Source organism: Meleagris gallopavo, chromosome 2, assembly GCF_000146605.3.
Source record: "Meleagris gallopavo isolate NT-WF06-2002-E0010 breed Aviagen turkey brand Nicholas breeding stock chromosome 2, Turkey_5.1, whole genome shotgun sequence".
In the NCBI taxonomy this organism is placed as follows: Eukaryota; Metazoa; Chordata; class Aves; order Galliformes; family Phasianidae; genus Meleagris; species Meleagris gallopavo.
In genome coordinates this window covers 81,648,486-81,663,512 of record NC_015012.2, presented here as the reverse complement: position 1 = coordinate 81,663,512, position 15,027 = coordinate 81,648,486, and the positions used below count along the sequence as shown (strand labels likewise).

The 15,027-nt window shown below is 35.5% G+C and overlaps 1 protein-coding gene across 1 annotated transcript in view; it reads right to left on the bottom strand.

Annotated features, from left to right (window-relative positions):
• The window catches only part of COL9A1 (collagen type IX alpha 1 chain), a 66,695-nt gene that overhangs the window by 19,962 nt on the left and 31,706 nt on the right, over nucleotides 1-15,027 (bottom strand). Inside the window, 13 exon segments of the mRNA XM_010707760.3 lie at nucleotides 4,221-4,274; nucleotides 4,379-4,432; nucleotides 5,178-5,222; nucleotides 6,733-6,786; nucleotides 7,037-7,090; nucleotides 7,189-7,242; nucleotides 7,411-7,464; nucleotides 9,091-9,144; nucleotides 9,962-10,015; nucleotides 12,277-12,330; nucleotides 13,560-13,613; nucleotides 14,302-14,358; nucleotides 14,447-14,479. Of these exon segments, the coding sequence (XP_010706062.1) occupies nucleotides 4,221-4,274; nucleotides 4,379-4,432; nucleotides 5,178-5,222; nucleotides 6,733-6,786; nucleotides 7,037-7,090; nucleotides 7,189-7,242; nucleotides 7,411-7,464; nucleotides 9,091-9,144; nucleotides 9,962-10,015; nucleotides 12,277-12,330; nucleotides 13,560-13,613; nucleotides 14,302-14,358; nucleotides 14,447-14,479 (675 nt within the window).

Genomic DNA, 15,027 nt, shown 5'->3' with positions numbered 1-15,027 from the left:
AAAAAAAAGAAAAGAGGTATTTAAGCAGCTCGGGAAGCATGGCTATATTCCACTGATTAGGAATGACACACTGATGTTTGAGATTTGCTTCCTTCAGGCCACCTGCCAGGATAACTGGCTTAGAAAAATTGAAATCAGAAATGAATTTGGTAATTACTTGGATTGGCTACTATAACATGAATGAAACAAAGCTAACTGACAAACAGTTTGAGTGGAATTTGATTTAGAAACAAAGGCAAAATTTCCATGTTTCTCCAGTTCTTTTTCTGTTTTGCTGAACTGATGAATATGAAACTAAAGAAACAATATAAAACTCTTTCCCTCCCTCCCCTCCCCCTTAGTTACTAATTTAATTTTTCCTAGGAAAAGGAAAGACTGACTAAAATGGTACTTCTGAAAGCATTTTTCTTCTAAGGAAAGTTGTTAGTAGTCAGCTAAGGATTTCCTAATGTGAGTTTTCTTATTTTTTGTTACATCTACCTACCTTGTTTTCTGTGATTTACTATCTTCTCTATGAAATTGCAAATGTTTACAGACTTGCAAAAGGCCCAAATTTTAACATTTTGATTGTATTACAACAGTTGCTTAATAATGACAGCTACACTGAGATAGCAAGGCTTTGGCCAGAGTATTTTGAAAACAGTAGATAAGTACTATATTTTCCCCACAAACTGAGTCACTGATGAAAGTTTAAAGCTCCATCATGTTGAAATTAAATTTTCTCTCAAAAAGTTGTCTTTTGCAAGCAGCTGAATAGCCAAGCAAAGTTTTAACATAAAATAAATATAGACATATTTCCCTATACCCTACATAACCAGTTTGCCTCCACAGATCTCCACATCAGAGTGCTGGCCATTCAGAAACCACCAGCCACACTGTCATTCCTCAGTAATGAAATAGAGAACAGAGGTAAGTGAAATGAGAGCATCAAGAGGATCCCTACATGGCTGCCACCATGCAGCACTACAGAAATTAACTGAAGTTCTTCTCCATAACCTGCAAAATATTAAGAGTTTTCTAACTCTGAGGAAGAAGTCCATTCTCTCTTGACTTCGGCCAGAGTATTCTACTAGCAAGAGTGAAATAGAGCAGAGGGTAAAGGAGAAAGAAATTAACTGAGGTGAGCATTACAGAAAATAATTTGAAATAGGAAGGAAAAGGACAGGAAAAGCACTGGAAGAGTAACCATAAAATCCTCGGGCTTTGAAAGTGTTTGGGAATGAAACTGGTCAGAAATTGGCAAACTTTGAAGTTGTGAGCAAATTTCAAAATCCGAAAAATTACAAAAATATTCACAAGAAAAAATGTCTCCTGAGAGTAATTATAAAAGCTTTTCTAAGCTTCTTTTCAAAATTTCCAGTTTTCTAAACTCAAAAAAGTCGGGGTGCAGAATTATTTAGCTGACAGATATTTTTTTTTCCCTAGAAATGTAAGGGCAGAGTCCTTGAAGCAGAGACTTAAATACACCTACTACATATACTTACTACAGAAGGAAAATAATCTTTACTCTGCACTGAAAGTAAATACAAACTCAACTTGGACCAGACCTTAATGAGATTCAATAATCCAACATTTTGTTCTTCCTGAACAAAAAAACCTTTGTTTCAGTTTTCTGCATTGAAGAGATGTCTTTCCTCTATGCCCAAAGAAAAACAAAGCTATTCTAGCAATACATCGCTTGTACTTGCAAGGGGGATTCAAGGCTCTTTTTAACTTCAAAGGAACTACAGATGAGTAGAATACTACTTAATGCTCTATATGCAAATTTGCATTATTATCAGTAATGCAGTTTCTTTCTTCTTTTTGTATTGACTAAAAGTTTTAGTTTCTGACTTCGCTCAGATGTTCACATTTTCTGAAACAAATGCACTTTGTAATGACAGAGAAAGTAATGGTAAGTTATCCAGATGTCTTGCTGGTCTCTAGAGATATAAACAGAAACTTCATTGTATTTAATCTGCATTAGGTGTTTTTGTCTGACTACAGGGTTACAAATAATTAACCTTGCATGTCAGCTCCTGTTTGTATGGACTGCTGATTTTGTAAATTCATGTTCACATTGAGAGGATTAAAAGCATAGTTCAGCAGATTACCTTGCATTATCAGAGTGGGCAATTACTTTGGCCTGATTCAGTTATAATTCCTGTTACAAGTACACAAAATACTAACTGAAGAAGAATTAAAAAAAAAAAAAAATTGAGTACATGCAACACTTTTAAACACAAACAACAAAATTAAATGTTTATGAGTTGGAGATATGTGTAGATCGAGATACTGTATTCCACTCTGGAGAGCATATGCTTCTATAATCCCCTTGATATACCTCTCCTAAGTAGATGTGGGCACAGCAGGAATCGTGCAAAGATTCAATCTAAAATCCATGTGATCTCATGAATTAATTGTCACATAATAATGCAAAGATAGAAGAAAATAGAAGAAAACCAAGACTGTCTGTTACTGCATGTTTAAAGACACAAAAGTGTTAATTCAGAAAATATACTCCTGAGACATGAAATACTCTTACAAATACATCCCAGATAGTAATTCCCTAAACCATGTATGAGGATATTCCTACAATTGCAAGAGTGTTAATCACCTAAGTACAATACCAGAAGCTCAGCAGATTCCAGGAAAGCATTCCTATAATATCAGTGGTAAGAAAGAAACCTGAAAAGCAATAGCTCATAGAGCCCTGAACTTTGTGAGTCTTGTCAGTGCAGTCAGATTGAATTTTGCTATATCAAAATTTTCTTTGAATCCCTGATCACTTCATCCTCCACAGGAGGATTATCAGAAAAGGGAAGTTAGAACAGCCTCATGTGACTTTAATCCATGCCAGTAAAACAAAAGTGTTTCTAAGCAGAGATAAACGCTATACTTCACATCTGTTTCATTCATAATGCAAACCAGAAAGGCCAAGGCACAGGCCCAAGCAGCATCCCATCATCATCGATGATAAAACTGTTTGGCTCAAGCCCCTTCACACTTTCCTAGACAATGCCCAGGAACAGTCCTGGGAACACAGGCATGAGAATATTTCCAGCATGCAAATTGAGAGCATGTAGCCTGCTCTTGAATATGAGAGGGTTGGTATTTAGAGATAATAGCAGTATGAAGATAAGTCATGCCAGTCAACTCAAAGGGCCAAAGAAGTTACCAGTCATTTTCTGGCATTTCTGACAGGCAACTAGCCTTCCTCCATGCTGTGCCTCACTGTTCATGTTATTTGTACTAAAAATTGGTAATAGCAACAGTAGCCACATTCTGAATCGTTAGTCCAAAGTTCATTATCTTGTAACATATAGTCTCAGCATTTGACTTTTTATAGCTGTAACAGTCAAATAAAAGAGTAAGTGATCTACTGATAGCTAATGCATACAAACTTTTCAATGCTAGTGGTGGAAGTTGACAGTCGCAGTGAAAGAACAGCAGTTCAGTTCTAGTTCTCTGTCACAAACCACCCTCATTCCCTCTGTTCAGGCTTTAGCTCAGCCTATTTAAAAACAGACTAGTATAACAGTTATATAGTTACATGCACACACACACACACACACACACACACACACACACTTATATATATATTTATATAATTTATATATTCATACTTAAAAATGTATGTAACAAGTGGTGCACAAGCAATTGCTCATCAAAACCAACCAGTGCCCAGCTTGCCTCCAAACAGTGGAAGAGAGCATTATACACTTCCATTCCCTTCAAAACTCCTTCCATGCGATGTCATATCGTATAGAATATGCCTTTGGCAAGTTTAAATCAGCTGTCCTAATTCTGTTCCCTCCAAACTCCTTGGGCCCTTCACTGAGAATGACCTTGGATCTGTACAACACTGCTAAGCAGAAATTATAAACACTGGTGTGTTAGCAGCATTGTTTTTCTCAAGCCAAAAACTTAGCACCATATCAGAGACTCTGAAGAAAAAATCCATTCTAGCTGAAGAAAGATCAGAAGAATGTAAGCAAAGGTTTAGAATTGGATTTATCATCAAAGCCAAAAATAGTTCTGAGACATCTGTTTATGGATTTCTCTGCAGGACAATGCCCATCCACCTGCTATAGGTCAAAGTTTAAAAAAAAAAAATAGTATTTATTAAAAATTATTACTTGAACTGAGTAATATCTGTAACTGGTGGTTAGGTGCACCAACAGTAATTTGGGACACTGCAGTACTAAATACACTCAGCTAGAAATGTATTCAATACTTACTGGTGGTCCCCGGGGTCCTGTTGGACCTGCTTCTCCCTCTGGTCCCTGCTCACCCTGTTTTGGGGATAGGAATGATGCAACAAATTTGAAAAACAGTTCTTTACATAATGCAAGATTTTCATTTTTCTAGATCTTCTGAATAAGTTCAATGGTCTTACCGGTTTGCCAGAATTTCCCATCACACCTGGCACTCCAGGAGGACCTCTATTACCCTGTTGGACAAAAGACAAGAATAAGCTCAAAAACAAAACAAAACAAAACAAAAAACACCAGTATTTATTAATTTTTAACTTTCACCTTTATTTTGGTTTTAGATTAACTTTCACGTGATGCCTTCTGTATAATTTTTCAGAAGTCAATTTTTTTTCTTATTTTGTTGTATTTGTACTGACAATTGCCAAATAGAGCTGCTAGTTGCTCTCAAATCACAAATGGATAACAGAACCCCTTGTAATTTCAGTTGAAATTTAGGTCTTAATCTAGTTTTCATTCTCATTTGCTAAAAACTGACTGAAACTTTTTGATCTAAAACATTCCATACTCTCAATCATATGATTTTTTAAAGCAAAATTGGAATTGGTGCTGCCATTTTTTTTTATAGACACACTCACAGTATCTGTGATTCAATCAACTTATTGCAGCTATAAATATCCTTCAGAGATTCCTCATTTCAAAATGTTCTGAGCTACCCATGTCACACATATCCTCTAGCAATGACTTCCATGATTTAAAAGGAATTGGTCTTTTTATTACTGTTTAGCACCAGGAATCATCACAAACATCATACAAAAGAAAAGAATAATCAAAAAACATGAAACTACAGATGACAAAAGAATCTACTTGATTCTTCTAGCCAAAAGTTTGTCACTTATCACAATGAAAAATTAACTGAGTACTTTAAAACTTTATAAACACAATTACAGCCTTATAAGAAAGTAAATGCTCAATATGGTTTACCTTTGGGCCAGGAATCCCTTTCATACCCGGAGAGCCTGGTAAACCCTAAAGGAAATAACATTTCATGTGGTTTTTTGTTGTTAAGGGGATTGGAAACAGTTAAATAATTGGTATCTCACAACGATGTATTCCTAATCCTTTTACTTTGTATCAAAGCACTATTATCCAAGGATGGAAAGGTTGAATTTTTCCTGTTCAGAGAGTAACAGTCAAAGGGAACTTCATAAATTGGCAAAAATAGCATGGAATAGTGAAGAGTCATGATTTTTTCTGGCTTAGAATAGAAACAGTTTTTCACCCTGGTGACCTAATACTAGAGGTGTAGAGTCTAACAGATACTTCTTGTACGCATTTCTTGCCCTCCTCACTTGAGAAAGAGCTCGTATGCTTTCACCAAATTTTCTTCCAAACTGAAGAGTTCATGTCATTTTATAAATCTACTTCCAATTCTGTTTTAATACATCCTTTTCATTATATCCTCACAGCAATTACTCAAATAGCATAATGTTTCAATCAAGTTTCTATCTGGCTTCTGACAACTGGCACAGTTTTCAAGCGTAATCAGTTAACATAAGAGAAGTATCTTCAAAAATAGTCTAAAAACACTTCTAATTCCCTACAACCACATTGTAGGGATGTACAATGGAAAATATTTCTTTGGAAAAAAACATGTGATGCATTTTAGATATTCTGGCCCAGCAGAATAAAAATAAGGTGATTATTCACTGGGGGATGCTAGACTAGTAGGTTAGCTCTTCCAGCTCACTCTGGAAAGTTGTGTGCCCCTAAAAGAGTTGTCCAAAGAAGGGTAACAAGACTTGTGTAGTACCTGGAGAATATGCCCTATGAGGAGTGACTAAAGGAACTGGGGCTGTTTAGTCTGGGGAAGAGGAGGCTAAAGGGAGACCTTATTGCTCTCTTTCAATACCTCAAAGGTGCTTACAGGGAGAGTGGCGTTAGTCTCTTCTCACTGGTGACAGGACGAGGGGAAATGGCCTCAAATTGTGCCAGGGTAAGTTTAGGTTGGATATCAGGAAAAACTTCTTTACAGAAAGGGTTGTTAAGCACTAGAATAGACTCCCCAGGGAGGAAGTTGGATCACCATCCCTGGATGTATTTAAAAACCATTGGGATGTGGTGCTCAGGGACATGATTCAGCAGAGGGTTTTTAGAGTTAGAGTAGTGTGGTTAGGTTGCAGTTGGACTTTATAATCCTGAAGGTCTTTTCCAACCTGAGCAATTCTAATTCTCAACCAGCTCTAATTGTGAGTCACATAAAAATATCAAAAAGGTCTCAGATAAAAGAAAACATAGGAAAACTGCACACCGGCCACAAACTTTTGTACACAGTTCTTCACTACAGCAACACAAGGAGATTAAAATTTTTGTGCAGAGCAATTTTGGATACACAAAGCAGAATCTAGCCCTGCACTAGATTTACTCTTCCTTCATCAGTTGATCAGATTTTCACTCAAGTTACTCCAGCAGGAGTACCAAACTCAGCTTTTCTGTGGTTTCAGTAGAATCTTCCAAAAGAAAAACACTAGACACTTACTGGCAAACCCTGAGGTCCTGTATCACCTGGAGCACCGGGTTTTCCTGGTTCACCCTGAAAAACATTTTAGCTTGTAACTTATGCAAATCAAAGCTAAGGGAATACTTTGCTTCTGGAACACAGAGCTGAAATACGTTTCAAACTGGAGGTTGAGAACTTTTATTTAATAACCATATGTGCATAAAATCATAGGCAGTGGCACAATAAAAAGCCATGTGACTGAACAAATCTAGTGCAATATCAAACCTACACAAATTAGTGCAATATCAAACCTACATAAACCTACATACCAGCTGTACCCTACCTTTGCTCCGGGCATTCCAGGGATACCTTCCCGGCCATCAACTCCTGGCAAGCCCTTGAAAAAGGAAACAATCATATTGTTGGAGAGATTGCACTCAACTACTTTGCTGTACAAATCAGTGTAACACAACATAAATGAAGAAATATACATACAGACTCTCCTTTAGGCCCAGGGAGACCATTTATTCCTCTTGTCCCTTGAGGACCCTAAGAATGATAATTTTGGAAAATGAAAATAAATACATTGAAATGATAGGTTCAAAGAATATCAACCTATATTTATTCAGATATGCATGTTTAGTTATATACAACTTATAAAGTACAATTGGCACTCTCGACATCTGCAAGTCAACATGATTTGAAATTTGTGCTTACTCTTTCTCCCTTTGGACCCTCTTCTCCCAGTGGACCTCTCTGTCCTTGATCCCCCTAAAAAAAAGTTGAGCAATAAATCAGTGTAAAATTACTTGGATTCGTTAACTTAAACCAACAGTTTAATTCATTCTAGTGAATAGAATCTTTCTGTGGTCTCCTTGGTCCTGTGGCTACTCAAATTCAGAGTTTAGCTGGGCTTTAGAATCTGCACAGAGATCCCTCATCCCTTTAATAGGATTTACTTGCAGTATCTTTTACGCACAAGTAAATACTATTCAAGACAAAGTGAATCTACACTGGCCTTCTGCATCTATCACCATGCAGACTGACATAGCATAGTGCATATAACAGCCACCAGGAACATCAGCAGCTATGGGGACAAGGGCACTACCTGACAAGTTGTTTTGCAGCATTTTCACAGAAGGATCCCAAACCTTTCTCACACAAGCACAGTTAGAACTTTCAGACAACCTACAGTATTTGCAGCACTGAGGATTTGCACTGTGCAGTACACAAAACATGCACAGAGAATTAGTTACAAGATCTATCAATCAGAATTAAACCACTGCTGAGCAGACAACTTAGATACTTAATCTGCACTGAGCTCTTCTAAAGAACTGCATATATTTCTTTCCTTCTTTGCATATTACAAAAAGAACTTGATCTAAGGAGTTAATTGTGTCATGTTTTTCTTATAGGAGGTAATGTATTTATTAAAAAAAAAAACAACTAAAAAATAGGAAAAAAAAATTAACTCACACTGATGTTGGATGTAACTTTAGAGTTTACTCCTTGATTTTTGAGTCTAGTCCATGATCCCCACAGGATCAAAAACATAGAGTGGCAGAAAAACATACACCACATTTGTGCTATCTTACTTCGCAAAAAGCACTGCTGGCTCTTCTCACATAAAAGAGCATATGGTTGTATGGTTATCTATGAAAGGGACAAACCAGACCTTGGGTTGATGTTATGGGAATGTACATTTTGTACTGCATTACACAAAGGATTCTCTTTAATTGTCAATTAATATGGGCAGCCTGAAGAATCAGCTGCTCAAAATACTGATAGACATACATTAACAATTACAGTAGTAGCAGTAATTACAATGATAACTAATACCTCCCAAATATTCTTTCCAATTATAGAAACAGAAAAATAGGTGCTTTTTTTCAATTAAATTAAGCATCTTAAGCTCAATCTATATTAAAATTGCAGTTTTTTTAAAACCTAATCTGACAGGCATGTTTTAAAACTCAGCTAAAGCCATTCTCTAGAAATCCAGAAGTGTTTAAGCAAAGTGTGCTGTATTCACTTCTCTAACCCGTTCAGCTACTGACTAATCCAAGTATGAATTCTAGCTAGTTTGGAGGGAAGTCACCAAACAATCCAGTACAGGTTACATTCTAATAAATGAATATTTTCCAGATGAGAAAATAATGAAGAATTTCAAGCCACCCTAAAAAATATAGCACATAGTAGCACTCAAAACAAAGAGGTTACAATACTGAAAAGCTGAAGTGTACAACAGCATAGCAATTCTTTGAAAACAGTGATTCATTATGTCATTTATTCATCAGTTGAATTGGGATGATCAGAGGCTTATCTGATTTACAGCCAGACTTAATACCTGACTGGGTAGACCTTGGGAAGCATTTGGCTAGCACACATTTTACTTACAGGTGCACCAGGAAGACCTTGGGGACCAGGATCACCATCAAGGCCACGAGCTCCCTACAAAACAAGACAATAACATCAGACAATAAAGTGAAGCTCTGAGAGATTAAAAGCTTCAGAAAATGCCTCTGTTGTCCTTAACAATACTATTTCTATCATCAGATAATAGAAGAGAATCAAAATCGGAGAACTTTTGAAGTGCACTACAGATTATTATCTCTACTGTTTCAAGCAAACAATATAATTGCTACCCTACAATTTTTAATTGAGAGCAAAAAAAGTTTTCAGAGGGTTTACGGAAAATAATAAATTCCTTTGGCAAACATAGTAAATATTTCAAATAGGCAGGACAGCTCAAAAAAGTAAGCAAGTAACTTTAAAGACTCAGAGGACAAAAAGAAACCCAGAAAAGTAAAGATAGTAATAGTTCAGAAAATATCTGAGATTTTAGAAAGGATCATGCATGAGAAGTCATAATCAGGACAAATTTGTTGTTGTTTCTGAAAATAAAAGGCCACAGAATTAGGTTTCCATGGCTTCACTTCTGAAGGAAGAGATACAGCATGACTGCAATATACTTTTCCTTCCCAGCATTTTTATCATATTGATTTAGCAAGATGATAACAGTAGAAATGTAACAACAGTTTTGGATTAACAGATCAAAATAGTTTAATGAACAGCAGGAAAAGTATGTGCACTTAATCAGAAAGATCACGCTGCCTTTCTTCCTACAGAAGCTATGGAAATACAGCTGACATAAGAAAGAAAATGCAGGAAAAAAAAATAAAAGAGACAAATTTAATTAAGGTTGAAAACATTAATGGATGTATTTTTGTATCCAGTTCATTTTATAACAAGAAAGGTTAATACTCACTTTGTTACCTTTAGGTCCTGTTATTCCAGTTATACCTCTGATACCTAGGATGCCCTGAAAATGAAAAGTACACTCAAATCATGATTAAATCTTTTTATATATCCACTCCAGTTTTCAGACAGAAGTATCCTTATAGTTCCACGTACATTATATTTTACTACTAAGCATAAAAGAAAGAGTATACTTGAATATTAAATTCATAAAGTAATCTAAGATTTCACAAAGACTTAGCTGAATGCTACAATCACAAATATGCTTTAAGGACTGAAATTACCACAAAGCTGAAACAAAGCTGTGCAGTCTGTACAAGAGCAATACATGAAGGCCTGATTTGAGAAAAGGCTGATGTTGTCTGAAGTGGGATATAGGGCAGATATAGGCAAAAGCTCCAGAAGGTTTTATAGAAATCTAAATGTAGAAAAGAATTGGGCATGATTTTTTTTTTTTTAAGAACAAGTGCTCAATTTATGTGCCTCCATCTGAGAGCCTGGACTTCAGAGACATTCTAGTGCAGCAGAATGCATCATAATTATCATTAATTTCCATCAAAATACAGTCAGTTGGGAAAGTTGTTTTCAACTTATTCTTCTTCCCAAGAGAGAGAAACTACATGACCTCTCCTTCTGCAAGGTGACCAAACCATGAGCTGTAACATGCATGCCTTTCAACAGGAAGAATGCACTAAAACAGTTAACAAGAAAACTACAGGCACTTGAATGAAGCATAAGCAAACCTAATCCTTGAACAGAATAGATGGGGAGTCATTTTACTTGCTCTTAGTAAAGCTAGATAGAGTCCTGAACAGAATATTTGGAGCTTTTTCAGTCTGAAACATGAGATAAAGCATGTTACTGCAACAGCAGTTACTGCAGCCCAACATGAGAGAGACCAAGTGTCTAAAACTTGTTCCAAGACCAGATATGGAGGTAGGGACACTGCAGTATCCACAGTTTTCTATCAAAAAAAAAAAACAAAAAACCATCTCTCCCAGACTGGAATATCTTATCTAAGACTTCCCATCCATGCATCATGTAGATGTGGTAGATTTTAGGTGCTGCTGCAGAGAACAGATTCCTAATTCTTTCTCTATAGCATAACATTATATTTTTTTGTGCAAGGAAAATGCAGGAAAAAAAAAAATGTATAAACTCTACAGCCTCTCAGCCTGTCTCTCTAAAGTGTGGCCGTACACTCTTCCATACAGCATCTATATGACATCATTTTCTGTAGATTACAAATCCCATATTTTAAGAAGGAACTTTAAAAAATAAATAAAGAATTTTAAAGCTTGTTTGGTGAAGTCAACAGCTGGTGAAACAGTGAAGTGAAATGAAAGCCAAATCAGTCCCAAATTGTTTTCTGATCCCATTGTGGGTTTTTTTTCACAGTGATAAGAACCTTTCCAAAGTGACTTGTGACCACATAGGCCCTTCAGGAAGCAGAAGCAGCATCTTAGGCAGCTGCTTTCTCTGGGTCAGGTACCCAGGGATGCTTTTTTGGCAGCAAGTATAAGAAGAATGAGTAATTCTCTGGTCCTAATATAGAATGTTCTGTTGCCATGTGCTTATAGAGAATTCTGTAATCAACGATTTGGATGTCATGTACATCAAAGTAAATTCCTGAATACTGTCATATCTGGACACCAGTGGAATTAAAGAAATAATTTAATGCCTAAGAAGGAAGTATAAGAATTCATTAGAAAGTAAACTATACAAATTAAATGTGTTATGTCTAATGTCTATTTCTCTTATTTAAAATGATCCCTTGATGTCTGTTACATATTGCCTGTTGAACTGTGGGAAGCATAATAAAAGCTCCTCATGAGAACACAGGCTGAGGAATTATATGTCAGAACAAACAAGTGAGGAGGAACAGAAGGAAGCTACTCCAAAACCTGAAGTATGACCAAAGGCTACTTCCTTGAAATGGAAAAAGACAGAAAGTTGAAAATATCTGCTCTTCCATGGCAGACACTTCATCCCCAAGTCTTAGCAAGGTCCAAGTTTCACAGTTAAACATAAATACTACCTTTCCAAGGCTGAAGTAAGCATCACTGAAATTATGGAAAGGAAAACAAGGGAAAATACTATTTGTACAGTTCAAACATTAGAAAATTTATGACGTGGTGTACTTTTTAAAATAAGTATGCAACAATGCTGGATGAACTTAACTAATTCTACTGTCACTCATAAGCAGTATGACAGGACAAAAAGAAAGTTGCATGAAGTATCTGTGATATCCATTCTCTTACAGTAAGAATAGATAGAACATAATAAACTAAATGCATAGCACTATTCAAAAAGGAAATACTTTACTGGAGGGCCTTGAGCTCCAACTTCACCAATGGGTCCTTGATCCCCTTCTTCACCCTGGGAAAGCAAAATGAATACACTGTTGATTATCAATACCCTGGATATTGTCTTCTCAACACAGAAGGTTCATCTACTACTTAGTGTTTTCTGAAACTCTGTCCTATTTGAAGGAAGCTTGTCATTTTACTATTAGCCAAAAAAGTAATTTCAAAGACACTGCAGGATAAAGTAAAATAATATTGTACTCTTGAGCTCTTTTTTTTTTTTTTTCCTTTCACTTTCAGTGTTAATCCTGTTAGACTTTTTTGTTCTTCTGGATAAAATGTGTAATGAAGGCTTACTTATAAATGTGAAAGGACTGGATATGCCAGTAGCTCTGCCTCACAATACCACGTTGTGTTTCAGAATTTTTTGAAAACGGAAATGGTAAAACATCTCACCAGCTGGTTAAGCTCCAGTTTGGTAACATGATAACCTCTCTCATGCAATAGTGGTGCACACTAGCAAACTAGTATTTACTGCTAATTCAATTTGCATGAAATGATCCAGGGGGAAAAAGGATCTAATAAACTAATATTTTTTTCAGTGTAGTTAAGAACAGAGTGGGCTTGGGTGCTCTTTTGTTTAGCTTTTTGTTGCCACTGCTGTTTCAAGAAAGGATTTTTTCTAATTTTTTTCTTTTCAACCAGTACTGAACCATGCACCAAGGCAATGTAAAATTTCCCAACTTTGATATAAACTTTCCAAAATCAAATAAGGTTAAACATCTTTAGAAAGTTCACATTTCAGTCTTCAAGTTGAATCATACTTGGCCACTTTATTACAGTAATAATTTGTCCTTCCCTCTGATCTTACACTTCACCTCTCAAATATATTTTTCCTTGTCATTCCTGTTATGACTCAGCTGTGCCACAGAGCAATTTACACAGTAAGCCAACAGAATTCTTGTACATTTAGATGCTTGAAAGTTTTATTATTAATAAACTAGATTTCAAGTTCCATAATAATTAAGTTTGAATGATCAAAACAAAAAAGCAATAACAATGTAGCATCACTGATTTCTGCATTCTAGTAAATACAGAAGTCAGAGAATGAAGAATAGAGATGGGCCTTTAGTTACTCTGCAGTATTATGATATGCAGTATCTCCTCATACATTCATACATAAAAATTGTTGGTAGTTCTAATGAAATCTCATGTTCTTTTTTGAAGAATGGGCTAAACTACCGTTATGTTAAAAACAGCAGTAGTTTTTTTTTATATTTATATTTATGTTTTCCTTTTTACCTTGTAACCTTGTTTTCCTGGTTCACCAGATTCTCCTTTTGAGCCTTTCTGTCCCTAAAATAAACATAGAAACAAAAATGAGAAATTAGAGATTATTCAGATAAAAATACAGAGTTATACAAAACAGATACAGACTCTGTTCTTCTGTTTCATCTGCAAATCTTCATTCACCAACACTTCCTCATCTATACATTTAATACTATATATAAAGTATCACCATGCTCAAAAAGATCATTTCTTGGATCTAACAAGACTGTATTTCTCAACAGATTCGGTGTTTCTTATTAGATTACCACATAACAATTTCCTTGAGTCATCAGTCTTTTCAGAAACCAGTAAAGAATACATAAAATGTCTTAATAGAATAAGAATCAAAGAGAGTTTCTTTTAATTTGTTTGATAAAGTTGAGAACCAAAAAAAAAGCAGAAAAAAGACAAAGTTTTGGGAGAATATGTAGAGACTGGAGCCAGACTTCAAATGCTCAGGAAAGTGAATGAAGAAATCTCTCACATATTCTAACCTTTTCAAGATATTCAAGACATATAAATTTTACTCTGAAATTTAGAGCATCAGTAAGAGATTTTGACAAGAGGCTATTATGTACTAAATATTCAGAATACCTTCACTCTGTTAAAATGTTTTTTAAATTAGCAAACTGCACTTCTTCAAAGTCAGAATGTACTCTCCCTAGTGTTTTCAAATGGTATCTCTGTAAGGAATGTTTGAAGACTTCCCTCTTACCTTCATTCCCATCAGGCCAGCATGTCCTGGGCGGCCAGGTGGACAAGCATTGGGACACTGGAAAAACATTCACTTTGTCAGCACCAGATAGCTTGGATAAGGTTGTCTTTAAATGTTTTTTTTAAAAATTGTGGATAAATCTTACCAATGGGTCACCATCTTGCAGACCAATTGTTCCCTAAATTAGATGAAATTAATCAAAATTAGTAAAAGAAAATTAAACAGCCCTGATCCATTTGGCATCAGACAAAATGGAAAATACCACTATCTGAAGCTGGAATCAGAAGTATAATTAACCAAAGGATCTCTGATATGAAGACAACTTAAACTGTAGAATATTATTGTAAGACTCCAAGTCCAAGAATCTCATCCTTTAAGTTGTAACATCTTTTCTGAAGAAAAAGCTTCTTTTTTTTTCTTAAGCTATTTAAAACATACTTAGATTGTCCATCTTTTCCTTTAAATAGCAAACTCCACAGACCTACTGTTTGATTTACTAATATATCTGTAGTCAATCTGGTGGTAACTTGTCCCAGAGGTTTTATATATCCATGGTAGATTATTCCTAAAATTTTTATATAATGAAAAGCAAAATTTGAGTTTCAGTATTTAGGCAAGTACTACAAGGTGAAGTTACAAACTCTGTAGATTTCAAACAGAATCCAAAACAATTATTGTGGTCAGGATGACTTTTATTTTTCAAGCTTACTACCATTCAAGAAGAAA